Source organism: Crocodylus siamensis, chromosome 8, assembly GCF_052110815.1.
Source record: "Crocodylus siamensis isolate JL-2025a chromosome 8, ASM5211081v1, whole genome shotgun sequence".
Lineage (NCBI taxonomy): Eukaryota > Metazoa > Chordata > Crocodylia > Crocodylidae > Crocodylus > Crocodylus siamensis.
In genome coordinates this window covers 44338943-44355494 of record NC_143402.1, presented here as the reverse complement: position 1 = coordinate 44355494, position 16552 = coordinate 44338943, and the positions used below count along the sequence as shown (strand labels likewise).

The 16552-nt window shown below is 45.9% G+C and overlaps 1 protein-coding gene across 2 annotated transcripts in view; it reads left to right on the top strand.

The window, feature by feature from the left end:
- The window catches only part of LOC149858369 (interferon upsilon receptor 1-like), a 30738-nt gene extending 20144 nt beyond the window's left edge, over positions 1-10594 (top strand). For both annotated transcript variants that reach the window (XM_090059242.1, XM_090059243.1), the window contains exons 6-8: positions 2872-3019; positions 4607-4737; positions 5905-10594. In XM_090059242.1, the coding sequence (XP_089915368.1) occupies positions 2872-3019; positions 4607-4737; positions 5905-6849 (1224 nt within the window). In that variant the 3' untranslated portion in view covers positions 6850-10594. The remainder of the gene's footprint in view (positions 1-2871; positions 3020-4606; positions 4738-5904) is intronic.
- The last annotated feature ends 5958 nt before the right edge of the window (positions 10595-16552 follow it).

The following is a 16552-nucleotide window of genomic DNA, read 5'->3' as shown; positions in this document are numbered from 1 at the left end:
CAGTGCATTGCTGCTTTGTTTTTATATAAACATACCCAACAAGGGCAAAGTTTGCTTTAGGTTTGGATGGAAGGATTATAAAAGCACATATGCTTATCAGAAGCTCGACTGAACTTCCTGAACAAGAAACATTGAGAGAGAACTTTTTAGAACCAAATAAAAGCACAGAACTGGTTGTGTCATGTCATGTGCACTAAGCAAAAGGTAGGTCAGAGTGGTACCGTAGGGTGTTTTTTACATGTGCTTTGGGAGTGGGGAGAGAGGGAGGGAGTGCTTTAATTAGAGGGGCTCCAAAAGTTAAAGCGCCTTTGCCACCATTTTGAAGCATGGGAATGCTGATACTTGAAATGGAGAGGATCTGGCTCGAGCACACTAATTAACATGCTTCAGCAGTCTTGATTAATTGAGTCTGCCCCAATGCGCTGTAATTACAGTGCGTTGGAGCAGCCTCCCCACATGTCTACAGGTACCCATAGAGACTAACTGGGCATGTCTACATGCATGGGCAACTGGTGCCACCTGAGTTGAGGGGACACATGCTCCCCCAGTAGCCAATCTTACTGACTGGGGTGTGATCCCCTACAGCCAATCTTGTCAATGTGGGGGGGGAGTTCCCCCCCCCACGCCTTATCACATCAGCTGGGAAGCGCAAGTGGTGCTCCCAGAAGTGCCAGCAGTGGTCCTGGAAGTGCCAGCAGCATTTCACCTGGCACCCCCACTCCTTGGCCAGCACTCACAGCGGGGGGGCACCAGCACTCCTGCCTGCCTCCCCGCCCATTGACTAAGTGGGGAGCGCTGCCTGTCAGGGGGTGCACCAGCACTCTCAGGGTGCATGTGCACCCCTGTGCACCCCCTACATCTCACCACTGTCTACATGACATGTTTAGTACACGTTAGACTAATTAGCTGTGCAGTAAATGTCTCAGTGTCTCCATGTGTGCCCCTATTAGGCTGGAGTAAACTAATTTACTCTGCAGCAGGATAGTACTATTCTGCTGTGGAGTTAAAAACACTTTAAAAACTCCACAGCAGCACATGTGTAGACACTGCCCTGGCTGACTGGGGACATGAGGGTGCTTCAGTGCGAGGGTAGTCCTAAAGCACCTAGTCCTGCATGGAAGCCCCAGCTCAACATGCTGCGATCCCAGGTGCACATGCAGATGCGCACCCAGGAGCAATAAACTCCAGGCCAATAAGCCAATAATTTATCGCTGTGCATTATTAGGCATGTCTAGATGCTCCCACTTCTTCAAAGAAGTGTGAGCTTTCATAGCCAACAATCTATTTTGTCAGATGTCTTAGCAGACTAACACAGCTAACTGCCTATTTTAAGCTAATGAAGTGGTTGTATAGAACAAATTACAGAATCTGAAGAAGTGCAGAAAAAGACTGAAAATAAGTAGCATGGAAAAACTTCTGTCTAGGGAGAAATTGCAGAGCTGGAATGACTAATTCAGAGAGCTGATGAATAAGAGGGGACAAGACAAAGAGGTAGATATAGTTATGAATAAGAGTCAGAAGGAAATTCAGGCACTTCTATTTTCTCTTTCTCATAATGCAGAGAGAAACAATGACACTGAAAGAGCAACTCTCAAACAAATAAAAGAAATGCTTTTGTACACAGTGCATATGTGAAACTTGCTACAAGCTCTTGAGCATAATGAATTTAATAGCTTTTACTTTAATAACTCTACTGTATTCATGCATGTATTAGGAATGCACTATGAATGGCAATGAGGAAACAATTAACTTGTATCATGGAGGACAGTAGTATCCATCCCATCTGGCCTCACAGCCTGAATAAGTGGCACAGAGTTGGCCTGTGGGCTAGATTCAGCATGGGGTTGGCACATGGGAATGGTCTTCAAATGCAATCTGGTGCCATATCATCCCCCCAGGCCTGAAAATGTTGTGGCAGGGGAGGAGTGGCAGCATTAGTTGTTATTTTCGTGGAGTCACAGTAATAAACACTGCCAAGTTTCTGGACCCATGGAGAGCCCCATGGGCCAGATCCAGCCTGCAGGTTGTAGGTTGAGTACCACTGATCTAGGCTAAAAATGTACATGCATCAGGACACAAGTCAGCCCTTGATTACCTACTGTTAGGAAGACACTAAGGGCAGAAACCTATTTTACTTTATGTACCTGAATGGTATATATGCAGCCATGCAACTGGTTTTTGGCAGGAAGAGCCTCCCACTGTTTAGTCCAGTAGCATAACAATTAGGGCACTTGCCTGGGGAATGGGAGATCCAGGTTCTGAGTTCTCCCTCCCTCACTCAGAGGCAGTTTGAACCTGCATTCCCTGCTTCCCTACAAAATGCTGTGAGACTACAGGTTTGGGATTATTCAGTCCTCACTTCAACCCTTCCCTTGAAACTGATTTCCTGAGCAACTAAAATAAGGAGATATGTGAGGCCAATGGATGATAGTGGGTGTGTAATACAGTGAGATGGATGCTACCCTGGGTGGGAAGAGGCCCTGGGTTTTATCATGGGACCTTGGTCCAGTGCGAAAGAACCTTTTCCACTTCTCTATCAATTTTATCCAGTGAATATGAAATGCAAGGTGCAGTAATCCAATAAGCACATTATCAGAAAATTGTCTGTTATGGAAGTTTTAAACTTTCCTCATCTGATGCTTCCCCCTGGAAACTGGACTAGCTGAAACCTTGGAATGATCCATTATTTCAATTCTGTGTTACTATATTGACCAAGGCTTTCTATTTAAGGCTATTATACTATGTTTGGCAGTCAGATGGTGCAAACACTTTCTATGAGGGCCATGGAGTGAGCATCTCGCTTGGTAGAGTAGTTGCCAGGTAGCCAATAGGCAGATGCTATCATGATAATGTATTCTTCTCTCTTTTAAGGTGATCTGTAAGCCAAAGGGCAAGAAAATTCAGCACACATTTCAGTACTTGAAACCAAATACCAAGTACTGCATCAGAGCCAGAGAAGAGGATCCAGCCAAAAGCAAAGAGGCAGTACAATGTACCAAGACAAAACTCAGTCCACGAAGTAAGAGGTTTCATGGATATTGCTACTGCTGCACTTCCCTTTTAGACTTTTGTTCTAGGTCTCAGGAATAAGAGGGGTCATGGGCAATGCCAGTGAGTGCAGCATGGAAGGTGTGGAGTTGTTGGGAAGGGAAAGCAATCCTCTGGCCTTTCTGAAGTTAAGTACATGCAGAGAGCCCTGTGAAGATATAGCACTATTGCAGAAGTGCAGCGTTAGGCCCCTGGCAGAGGTTACATGCAAGATTTGATTAACCAGTTAATCACATCTTAAATAGAGACCCAAGCACACATTCATGCAGTTAATAGCACAATAAAACAGGGAATAAACCACAAAGTTCTTATACAAAATCTGTGCAATAATTTTGTGACTGGTTCCTATCATGCCTTACATTGAATGTGTGGCCAAGCTGATCAGCTGACAGGGGCTCCCAGCCTCAGAGCTGCATTCAAGCCAAGGTCTCTGGTGCACCCCTGAGGCTGGGTGCAGCAGTTATACAATCAACGGTCCCATCCCCAGGGTTGCATCAGAGCCCTTGATTCAGATGCGTTCTTGAAGCTGGGAGCCCTGAACAACTGACTGGCTTGTACTTGCTAGTACAGGGGGAGTCCAGGATCATGATCCAGGCTCCCCCAGTACTAGCAATGTGGCACAATTGGGATCAGATCTTCAGTTCCACAACCATTCCTCCTATTGTGCACATGTAGTATGGTAGGTGGTATAATTGTTGGGATTGTGGATCAGATTCCATTGCACCTTTCACTGAACATCTGCAGGGGCCTTAAACCCTGGATTCTGCAGTGTGCCCTTGGGAGTTGTTCACAGGCAGGAGGGGATTCTAGGCCATGTACTTTCCTGGGTATGGCCTCTTATGAATGGTAAGGACTTCATTAGCCATTGGTGGCATGTTTTGCCCTCCTTGCTTGTATTGTTAAATAATGTTCAAGGGCTAAATTCCCTCCACCCACATTTTAGAGCATCCAGCTATTGAATAACAGACAACCCTTCAGCCACCTGGGTGAACTTCTGCCCATTGTGTCTGGAAAGAAGAGGGAGCTACAAAGGATGCAAGAGTGACTTGATGCCAGTAAGATGGGGCTGGTTTTCATGCAATACCTGCCTATGGCTCAACCACAAGATTGTGATTGTGACCTGCTTGATGATGGAGTGGGAAGATGACTCTGTTAATTAGCTACATCTGCTCACAGAGCCTGGGCATTAGACTGGGATTAAAATACTGGGGAGTAGAAAAAAGACAGTTTCTGTTCCTGTGCTCAAAGCAGAGGCTGAGATGCTCTTCCTTACTGAGGGGATATGCACTCTCTCTCCTTTGCTTGGAGTTCCCCTATAACTCCTCTTTCTCCTTGGTTGGACCATTGAGATCCCCTGCTCCTGTTTTGCATCTGTATTAATCACTGTCCAAACCTGACTTGTTGTGATGGGAGCATGGAGAACCCCCTGCTTTGGTGGAACTTGCACTCTGCTGCCAAGAGATGTCTTATAGCTGTCAGGCTGGTCAAACCCCAGAGGCAGGTCTCCTTTATCCCTTTCATGTCTTCTCCCTCACAAACTATTCTGGACCCTTTGCAGATTTCCTCTGGGACCTGGTTGTTGCTCTGATCGTCTTCACAGTGCTTCTTCTGCTGGGTGCAGCTGGCCTGTACTTCCTCAAACTCTATGTGTATCCAAGCATCTCAGAAATACCCTTCCCCAGAATTCTGGTGAGTGAATGGACCACCCTTTTTGTCCTCTCACAGGTACCAGGAAATGGCAGTGAATGGCTCAGTTTCTGAGGATTGCTGGTTTGGCTGCGTTGCATATCCCTAACCCTATGATTCTTCATTTAGAGAGTGCCTTCTGCTTTGAAGCTTGCAGCCCTGTAGTTGCTCTGTTGCGTTATGTGTACTGATGCTGATGTTTGTCATAAGGGGGAACGTGACTGAGCAGAGAACTTCTCTTGAGGAAGGAGACACCAGATATGTGGAGAATAACAAAGAGGGCATAGATCATGCTTTACTAAAGCAGTGGAAATCTAGAGGCTTGTAGAGATATGCAGACTGCTAACCTACAAAAGACATCCAAAGTTTCAGAGTGCACAGACACCCAGTGATGTGAAAGTTTCCCTAGATCAGATAGATAAGCACAACTTCCAGAATCTGCAAAAGTGTGCTGGAAGTCTCCTGAGACCAAGGTTTTCCATGGAAATGCCCCAAGAGCTGCTTTCCTCATTATATTTAAGAACTTCCACATTTAGCAGAGTCCAGAAAGCAGAAGACAAAAGAGCCACTTCTAAGTTCAGAGTATTCTAGGTGCAGTCTAAGTAGGCAGAGCAGGGGGCTGACTTGGACATGCCAGACTGTTTGTAGAATGGAGTCTATCCCATACTGTCCCCATCCCAATGGGGAACAGGCTTCAGATGTGTTGTACATCAAAACCAAATGAGGCATGCAAACACACAACAGAGGTCATATACATAACTGAGTTGGCAGAGTCACCCATCCCTAATTTTAAGACAGTCCCTATTATTCTCTTGTTCTGAGGCACCTTTTGTACTGAGGATTATTGCTCCATCTATTTGTGTCTATAGGAAATAAATCTTTTAACCTGAAACCAATACCTGTGTAGTAACTAGGAAGACAAAAATGGGGAAAAAAATGACTGACCTTTGCTGGCAATCAGCCATGGGAGAAGCACTAATAAATCACTCTGCGGTGCCTCCTGGGACTTAGAATTTAACCAGATAGCCCCTTTACCTTGTGTTTATACCTTGTGTTGCTGCCATTATCATTATGAGTGTTTTGGCAGCAGTCATTTTTTGTGACACTTGTTGCCTTTACATGTGTGGCCCTGTTATTACCCTGCATTGATTTATTGTTCATTTTTGGCAGGCTGTTCTGAATGAAGAACTGAACATGAAGGTCTGCACCGAGGCATCTGCCTATGACCTTGAAGGTGACTCTTTCTCTCTGCTTTCAGTGACTGGGCTTTCCTCCAGAAGTCACTTAACAATAGAGCAGAAAACCCCCCAAACCCTGCTGCTTCCAAGAGGCTACCATGCCCAGAAAGTGGATGGGTACTGTGCCAATGGGTTTGACCTTGTCTACCATGATAGTAAGACTATTTGTAGTTCCTCCAATCAGCTGAGCTTTGCTGGTGCTGTAGACTCTGAAGCCTCTTTATCATCAGCAGGACTGGTAAAGAGTAGAGATTCAAGTGAAGGACAGTACATGTCTGCTTTGAAGACCCAGCTTCCTGATGACTTCCTGGTGTCTCCTAAGAAGCCATCTCCAGTGTCCACAGGTCTGGTCCAGGATGGTTATACAAGTGACAGTCATTACCAAACTGGTTCAGGGACCCCGACTCCTTTGAACCTCCAGAGTTATTCCAAACATCCGTCTCTGTTGTCAGAAAGCATCAACAGTATCCCATCACATCAGTCAAGTGCAACCTTCTGCTCTAAGGATCTTAAAAATAAGATTAGTGGCATGAGGACAGAGTGGCCACCTCTTTGCTGGGGAGATATTCCTCTCAGCTCTGTGAAACTGCAGGCCAGTGGGAAGATTGGAGGCCACTTTGTTCCATCTCTTGGGGATTTGTGTAAATACAGCCCTCCAACAATGAAGGACTACAGTGTGCAAAAAGCAAGCCTGGGTCAGAGTGCCAAAGCGTGCCAGGAGCACCTGCCTCTGAGTCAAGAGCAGTGTGATCTCTTGGAGCATACAGACTGCAGTAATGATGCTAGTAGTGACTTATCGCCAGAGGCTAACAGTACTACAAAAAAGGCTTCCTTTGGCTATGAGTTACACCCTCAAGACTGGTCCTGTACCCAATGATGATGAATCTGGGGAGAAGACACCAGGGTATAGGGAGATTTCTCACATGTTTATTCACATCAAGTAGGCTTGACTCTCATCTTGTATTATGGGGTAAAACTGTGAAAAGCTTTGCACAGTGGGATCAGACTCTGGAATCAGGTCCAAACCAAAACCCAGCTCCCAGTCTAGAAATCTGCATTGCCCAAGTTGGATTTTCACTGCTGGGATGATGCTACTTGGGTAGTTATCCAACAGAGATGAATTTGAGCTGTAAATTACTTAGGTGTGTGATTTTGGTCCCAGGCCACCTGCAGTTGAAATCCAGTCAGGCTTATGGTTTTTTCTGAAGTTTCAAGTGAGTTTTTGAGTCCATCTGAACCTGATATATATATATGTATAAAAATATATATGGTGAACAGAACAGAAGGGAAAAGCTCACAGAATAACTGCATTTCTCATACAGTTTTTGTGACAGATATGCTAGATGTGTCCAGATGAGTTCAACTATTTGAAGCACAACAAACCATAAGTAACAAATTTGCAGCATGGCACCCAAATTTGATACTGGAAATTCTTGGCATCAAAAAAAACAAAAAACCACTGCAAAAACCCCCACAAACCTGGCATGGCTCATGCTCCAGGAGTGTGCTCTAGAGCAGTGCTTCTCAAAGTGGTGGTCTGCGGACTGGTGCCGGTCCACAAGCCACCGGTTGCCAGTCCAGAACAAGTTGCCAGGAAAGAAAGAAATATATTTTCAGAAGCATAACATTGATATGTCATAGCATCACAGTTCGTACATTCCAGTGCCCCAGGTGACATCACATCGTGCAAGGTGAGGAAAGAGAAAGAAACAGCCGGTCGCGCATTTGTGTAGCGCTGTTGCATGTAGTTGCTGCCACTGGTTGAACCGGGCACCAGTCCCTGGCCCACTGGAAAAAAAATTGCTGGTCTGCCATATCAGATAGTTTGAGAAGCACTGCTCTAGAGCAACTGGAGGCTGGGTCCTCCAGGGAGACATTCTGGCTGACAGCCAGAGCGTCTCCACTGCTTTAGGTGTCCACCAGCTCCTTCAGCATGCCAGGAGCTGGAAGGAGTGGGGAAACAGCAGGAATGCAGAAACAGCTACAGGGGCATTTTATCCTGCAGCAAGCCTCATGTACAGGGATGTGCACAGAAGCAAAAAGCAGCAGCACAAATCTGTGCTGCAGCAAATGCATGTCTATGCATGTGGGGACATGCCCACTCAGCAGGGAATGAATGTTTTCTGACATATCTGGTGAGATACTAGAAACAGTGCATATATTATGTTGTAAATATCCATTTTATAACAGTAATTTATTATGGAAAAATATCTTTAATGGCCTGATATTTCTGTGATGTTGGATGTCTCCAGCTCTGCAAATATGAAATAAAACTGTAATATGCTGAAACAAACATAAGAAAAATATACTAGGAAAATCTGGGCATTTCCTCTGGGGAAAGGGAATGGTTTACTTTTCAGGACGCAGTTGTGATGTGGTTACCCATGACAAGGTGATTGTTTTGGTAGCTCTTGTGGTTTTGGAGCCCCCCTCTCAGAATGTGTGGTTAGTTTTGGTTGAAAGTAACAGGTTTTGCCTTCTGATTATCTGATCTGATGAGGTTGTACTCCTGCTGAAGATCCACACATGAGGAAAAATCTTGGCACCACCACTGATACCCAGGATTTTACCCTACTGTATACAGCACTTAAAACTGATAGATTCCAACCCCTGGTACATGGTTACTGCACAATCATTTAGTACCTGTACTAAACTAGAGTAACTGCGTAATCATGCCAAGGGATGGCTTTTTTATGATGCTGCTGCGCAGTAGCTCCTGACTATTATGCCATACAGTGCATAGATTACTGCACAGTTAGCTTCTCACATGGATGTGGCCAGTGAGGAGTTATTTTCTGATTTTCCCAGTCCAAGCTAGTGGGAAGTGTAAGAGAGCACAGTGGAGGAAGAGGCTGGGGTAGATATCTGAGAAGGAGGGAGAAAGGGAAAACTCTTGAATACTGCATGCCTTGTTAAAGTCCATGGTTTGATGACTATTTGGTGACTTTCCTTCCATATTTGATGCGACAAAACCACTCATCCAGTGACCTTCTAGTAGGGGCTTTACAGCAAGAACACTGGCTCAACCTTGTCTCAGGCATCACCCTATGAACTGCTACAATGCTATGTAATTTATTCATCATTGGGTTATCTGGCTTTCACCTTATCTTTTCTTTCTGTCTAAAAGCCCTTTGTTTATAAAAGTAAAAAGGGCAATCTGTCTCTGTGGTTAGAATGCCCTTTCCCACTGATCACTCTGTTCACCAATACCAGACCTAGGCTACCCCAGGTTGGATGCAGACAGATGACACCTGCCCAGTGGAACTTATACCAACAGAGCACAAGGCACAATCTTAGCCTCAGAGCATGTGTGTGGATACCATTTAAGAGTTAGGTAGAAGTTGTTATTTACCTGAGGGAACTGCGGAACTGTAGACAAGGTCTGGCTCTCTGAATAAACGAGATTTATTGTTCTATAGCTTAACTTCTTGGTCTTTTGAGAACAGCACAGGGTGAGCTGTTTGGGGCATGGACCTTTATTTTTCTTCTGTGTTTGTACAGTACTTGCCACATTTAGGTGCTGGTCTGTGTTTGGGGTTCCTAGGTGCTACCACAGAGAGAAGTGATACGTCCATCTTAGAAGTGGCCAGGGCCCCCCAGTCACAAATAGAAACCCAAACTCCTGGCTCCCAGTCTAGTGTTCTAACCACTATACAACGCTGCCTCATACTGCCTGTGGCCCAACATCCGTTCAGCTGGGCATAGAGGGTTTTTTTCTGCCTGAGAAAAGCTTCATAACCACATTCTCTAAATATAAAATTGCCACTCATATTTTTAATTTCCGGTCTAATTAAATTTCCCCCAACCCATACTGGCAGAGTGTAATTGTCAGGGCATGTGACTTAAAGCAAGAAATAAAACAGAACAAGCTTGAAAGGGGAACTTGACAATAATGAAGTGGGTGCATTGACATCTAAACATGTACTTACGAAAAACACAGGAGTTAAACACAGACAGATCATAAATAAACACTATCGCTACTCACCAGCCATCGCTGGGCAAAGTTCAGCCTATGTGTTGTATCATCAAAATCTGGGTTTGCAGCCTGTATACATATGTGCATTCATGTTATAGCAGTGTTTGAGCTATATGCGAACAGGCAGCCACCACCCAGGACTTTCAGGTGAACCTTTGGGAATCCTTGCTCTAGAACCTGCAGCTCCCCTTCCTCTGAGTGTGCCTGTATGTGTGTGTCTGTGCAGGATTTATTAATACTAGTACACAACCAGCACTGAACTAAACTGCAAATCACAGTTCAAGTATGGTGGAATCAACTTTTTAGATGCCCCAGTGGAGACTGTGTATTTTACTAGCTGTGGTTGTGAGTTGGCTTTGTAACTATTCATTCTACGCCATACAGGCAGCTGTAGTGTTTGACCTTTCATTTTACCAGAATTGAGTAGCTGCTGTACCACTACCAGCTCTTCAGAGAAGTTTCTTTAATTTCCCCAACTAACGCTTCTGTCTGCATAGACCAATGTTACCTTTAAAAATTTGCATGTTTCCTTTCATCTATGAAGAGAAATAAATAGATACATGAAAAAAAAGGGGTGTGTGTATGTGTGGGGGGGGGAGTACAGTGCACTTTCCCCATCTCTCACACATGCATGCTCAGCTAAAAGGGAATTGAAGCAACTAAGGTGCAGACAGAAGTGACGATTTATGCCTGATATGACCCCTGAAAGTGCTCCAGATCTGTGACTGAATACAAGTGCATGGCTGCAGAGTGCTTTAAAAGGCCCAATCCTGAAAAAATCTAAACTCTCATTATATCAGGGTTCAGCTGAAGGTGATCCAAAGTGGAGCACCTTCATTAACTTCTGTCTGCTTGTACCAGGAGAAGCGCTTGGCTGATACATCCCAGCACTCCTCTTGGAGATGCTTTTAGAATGGGAGGAGGGGAGGGAGCACAGGGAGCTCATTCTGGGGGTTGCCTAGCTGGCGTTGGAGGGTGAAGTGGGTGGATTGGAGCCCCCTTGAGGTGGGGGGCTCCGATCCACCTTCCCATTCCACTCCAGCACAGGCTGGGGAAACCCCAGAATGGACTGCCTTGCCTTGCTCTCCTCCTCCCATCCTGAGACAGCACATGGGGTTGTGCTAGCAAATTTGTGCTGTTGCTAGTTGTCCCCAGGAAACACCACTGCATCTGCACTCTAGTGCAGGGCAGATTGCCAAGTGTGGGGAGGCTGGGGCCAGCACCTGGGCTGATCCCAGTAGCCTTACCTGGAGTGTTAGGGGCCTCTTAGGACTACAGCAGTGGTGATCCAGACAGGTGGAGCATGGTTAGCAACTGGAGTGTGGGTCCAGGCAGCCAGGCTCTGGTTTTGGGTGGTTTTTTATCCACACCTTTTTTTTTTTAATACTGGGATTTCCCTGTATCTAAGTGTGGCTCTGTGCTACAAATATGCAGCATGGAGAACCAAATCACTTTGGAATTTTAGCACTGGACGCCACACAAGGTGAAACCGTTGCACAGGGTGATGCAAAAAAATGCAGGGCAACTCTAGCCCTGATTGCAGAACTCTGCTCCCCAGAGGCAGCAGGCCCCAGGTAGCTGCCCCATCTGTAATCACTCTGTATGGCAGTTAGCTGACAGCCATTTCATGCTCGCCACCCATCAAAATCAGCATTGTATGTAGCCTGTATTCACTGGCCCATCCAAAAGTACCACCAACCACTGGGGACATGCATCCATCTACCCATCCTGCCATTGAGCCTATCTGCCATGGCAAGTGCATACTTCTATTCCTCCACTCTGATCCCACAGCAGAGGCAGCATCTGTTCATTGCTGCATGAGGCAGTCCAGCGGTCTTTGCTTGCTCTTACTACAAGAGATGGTGGTCCCTAATGACTTTGACTTGTGGAGAAGGCAGGCAGTTATGATGGTTCACCACCGTGTTTGGCACTACTGATCTGTGTCTAGTCTGTCAGCCAATAATTTGCAAAGCCTGTAGACAAGAAGCCACTGCACCACTCAAAACTCATGGTTTGAGACTGCAAAGGGAACAAGCATCCCTCCCTTTAGCCCCTCCTACTTTGAGGGGATTTTGCCACCCACTCCTGTAGAAGAGGCTGCCATCACATGAGATGTATACAGTATGCTGAGGAATGGGTAGTCTGATGTTGCATGCAAGTCATGTTACCCTCTTCCTCCTACTTACCCTGCATGGACACAAGGACCCCCAGTCAACCCCATGACTCATCATCTCCCTCTAAGAAACAGCCCTGGACTGCATGAACTGAGTTTGCTAGGGTGGGGGACCAGAGGGAGTCTAGGCTGACTTTTGATCATTAGCATTTAGAATAGTCTGCAACAGCAAAACCAAAGCTGTGGCTGCTTAGAGGGGAATCTGAACAGCTAGTGGTCTGCACTGACCAAGCTGTGGTCCAATGATTTAAGCAGCGATCCAATGGCTTAAACTCCAGACCAAGCAGTGGTCCAATGATTTATTTAAACTATAATAAACTTCTTGATTATAGGAGACTTATTACAGACCTCTGAACCAAGAGGAACAGCTCAACCAAGAATTCTCTAGCGAGCTAGCAGAAGCTGCATGCTCATGGAGCATGGTTATCATGGGTGACTTCAACTACCCAGACATCTCATGGAATAAGCACTTAGCTAGATCTGATTTCTGACAAAGCTTCTTCACTTGTGTCGAGGAGCCCTATCTAACTCAAGAAGTCTATGAGCTGACCAGGGGCAAAGCATTCTTAGGCTTGGTTCTGATCAAAGGGGATGATCTAGTGAGCAACCTGCGGATTGAAGGGAAACTGGGTGACAGCGACCATGATGAGGAAGGGAATACAGGAAAAGTGGTCTTTCCTCAAGGAAACAATCCTAAAAGCTCAAAGAAAGTCTATTCCCTCTTTTAAGAAAGACAACAAAGGAGCTGGGAGACCCCTTGACTCAACAGGGAAGTCATGGACCTCCTGAAATTAAAGCAAGAAGCCTACAAGGGATAGAAGTCAGGAAGAACTACCAAAGAGGAGTACTCAGTACCCACCCGCATCTGTAGGGAGCAGATCAGGACAGTGAAAGCACTAACTGAACATAAATTGGCAACTGGAATCAAGGACAGGCTCGTAAAGTGGGCAGACCTCAACCTGATGTCATTTAATACAGAGAAATGTAAAGTGCTCCATCTGGGGAGAAATAACCCACAGCACACTTACAGGCTCAGCAGTGCTCTGCTTGCCAGCACCACAACTGAATGAAACCTGGGTGTTATGACTGAAAACAAAATGAACATGAGCTACCAATGTAATGCTGTAGCTGGCAGAGCTAACCAAACACTGGCATGCATCCACTGAGGCATCTCAAGCAAGGCAAAGGATGTAATCTTCCCACTTTACTTGGCCTTGGTGAGACTTCAGCTGGAGTACTACCTCCAGTTCTGGATGCCGCACCTCAAAAAGGATGTGGGGAAGCTCAAGAGAGTCCAGAGGAGGGCCACATACATAACTAGAGGCCTGGAGACCAGGATGCATGAGGAGAAGCTGAGGGACTTGGGATTGTTCAGCCTGGATAAAAGAAGACTCGGGGCCGGGGGGACTTGGTTGCAGCCTATAAGTATATCAGGGGTGTACATCGGGGCTGGGGGAGCACCTATTGACCAGGGTGCCCCAGGGGAGGACAAGAAATAATGAGCACAAGCTGACTGAAGATTGTTTCAGGCTACAGATAAGGAAAAACTTATTAACAAGCTGAGTGCTGAGGGTTTGGAACAGACTCCCTCCAGAGGTGATATAGTCATCTACCCTGGCGATCTTCAAAAAAGTCTTGACACCCATCTCGCTGGGATTATTTGTTCCCAACAGTCTCTCCTGCCCACGTGCAGGAGAGCTGGACCCAATGGTTTGTAAGGACCCTTCCAGCCCACAACAACTATGAAAAGCTACTAGCGTTTTCATTTCCTTGCTGGTTGGCTTGCAATGCATTGTCTGTAATAACATCTTTATCTATCCCCTAATGAGTTTTTGGCAGGGGAGTGAATTCCATCACTGGTGCTTTCTCAGGGCTGCTAATATAGTGGAAAGCCGGAGGCATGAGGCAGGGGGTTTAAGTGGATTGTCCTAACTAAGAGGAAGGAATCCAACATCTAAATAGAGTGATCAAAGGAATATTTGGTCATAGATCTGTAACATAAGGTGTTGGAATTATTTCCCAGTAGTAAATGCTGAATCATCACAACAATCTCCATCTCTCTGTTCATAGAATCATAGAATCAGTGAGTCGGAAGGGACCTAGACAGATCATGGAGTCCGACCCCCTGCCGTGGGCAGGAAGGAGCACTGGGGGTGGGAGGGGTCATAAGACCCCAGCCTGGTGCCTAGCCAGTCTCTTCTTGAAGGTCTCCAGGGAAGGTGAGAGCACCACCTCTCTGGGAAGCCTGTTCCAGGCTCTGGCCACCCTTACCGTGAAGTAGTTCTTCCCAATAGCTAACCTAAACCTATCCTCCCTCAGCTTGTTCTTAGTGACTCCAAGAGGGGGCCTTCGTGAACAGACTATGTTGTAGGACTGCATATTGCTGCCCATCACTGTAGCATCTGAGCACTTTCCCTTCTAGTTTTTATGGAGTCTCTTGTACTTCTCTCTTCTAGAGTCAAAAATGCTACTTCCGGAGGAACAATTTCTTTTGTTTGTTTTAGATTGTACCAATTTCCTCTTTTTATTACCCCTTTGGTGGTGATGGTGGTGGTAGGGGCTGGGTTTTCAAAGTAGAAGTAAAAATTGATGTGAGTTATTATGGTGGAAAGGGGTTTTTGAACTGCAAACAATCAGTCCAGATGATAAAATTTTCTCCAAAATGCATACTCTGCAGATTTTTAATAATAAATACACTTGATGAAAATGGTGATATGCTCATGGGTATTTAATGAACTGGAATGGTCCAAACAGTGAATTTAGTTTCAATGTTATAAACTCAGGGAAGCTCTAATGAACTAAGTGCGATTTATTCCAAAATTTCTGAGATTGATTCTGGCTCAAAATATTTTTCTGGGAATAATTTGTCCAGCTCTAACAATCAGGTAAAAATGTTAGCTCTGTTGTTGCATTGTATGTGACTGTTTAAACAGTCCTTGTAAAAATGTTTTAATTTAATAATTAGAGGGGATGGTTTGCAGGAGTAAGCATGGGCATGAGCAACTGGTGCCCCCCAAGTTTGGAAGGACACCAGTGGGGCATGACTGGGGAGTTGGGGGGGGGTCCCCCAGCAGCCAGTCACCAAGTGTGCTGGTGGCACGGCAGCAGCAGAAGTGCTGGCACGTCTACATGTGGCACAGCAGCAGTGGAAATGCTGGCACTTCCACTGCCAACATGCTGCTGGCAGAGTCAATTTCCAGGGGGGAACTAACACTCTCTGTGCCCCCTACCAGCTGTAGCGCTCGCTGTTGGGGGGGCATATGCCCCCCCCATGGTCCTCCATGAATTGCCTATGAGCATGGGATTGGAAATGGCCACCTCCCTTTGAAACAGACTGAAATTTGGGCAGACATCCTGATTTGGGCATCCTTCTGAATCAGGTGCTTTGATGCAGTCTACTGTGGGCAAGTCACTGAGAAGATACTTCATTAAAGAAGCCCTTGTCTTTTGCGCATGGACATTAAGGCTCTCAGGGAATGATTTGCGACAGCTGAGTGTTCTGCTCACAATTCCCCCCTTTAAACTGTACTGCAGCATCCTGTGCTTTATTTGGATTCCAGCTTCTCCCACCCCAGAGTTGGTCAATATGAAAGTGTTGTTGTGAGTATAAGATTTGTGATGCATTTGGTTTTGAGTGGTATCTCCTGAACATAAAGTACAATTGTTAAGGACTCAGATGACATCAGTATAAGGGAGGGAGTGTGATGTAGTTACCCACATCACACTCCCTACAGCCAAGGGATTGTAAACAAGTCTCTTGGGACCTGTATTTGGCTTGGCTGCTGACTATGTGTGTGATGTGGGGCAGGACACAAACCTGGCATGTGGGGCCTGGCCCCTCTGGCCCCTGAGGGAGTTTTTGGGGCCCTATAGGCCCATGGAGGGACAGCACCAGGCTGCAAGATTAGCCCAGCCCCTGCTGGGCTGCAGAGTGATTGTTGGGGCCAGGCATGGTGTCCACGGGTGAAGGGAATGCCTCCTTGGCTCCAGCTTTACAGGAATGCCAGGGACTGGGGCTGGGGAGTCCTGGGAGCAGGGTGGGGAACAGTCCCTTGAAGATGTTCTGTTTTCTGAGACCCAATCAGAGAAAAGCATAGGCACTATTTCCAAAACTTATAGGTTTGCTCAAGAGGATCTGAGGTCTGAAATCAATGTGTTTTCTCGACTGAAACTTATGGAAAGTGCTGGCATACGTAGTGAAGCGGAGCACCCCCAGCTTGAGAGAAGAGTGAAATTATTTCATGAAATGTCACTGCATGATACCTTTCCAAATCTGGGAAACTTTTTCATACCTTACCTAACTATCCCAGTTACTACAGCATCAGCAGAGAGCAGGTTTTCTTCATTGTGGCAGCTGAAAATTTACGTGAGGACTACGATGACAGATGCTCATGTTTCTAACTTGGGAATACTACAGATTGAAAAACAAGT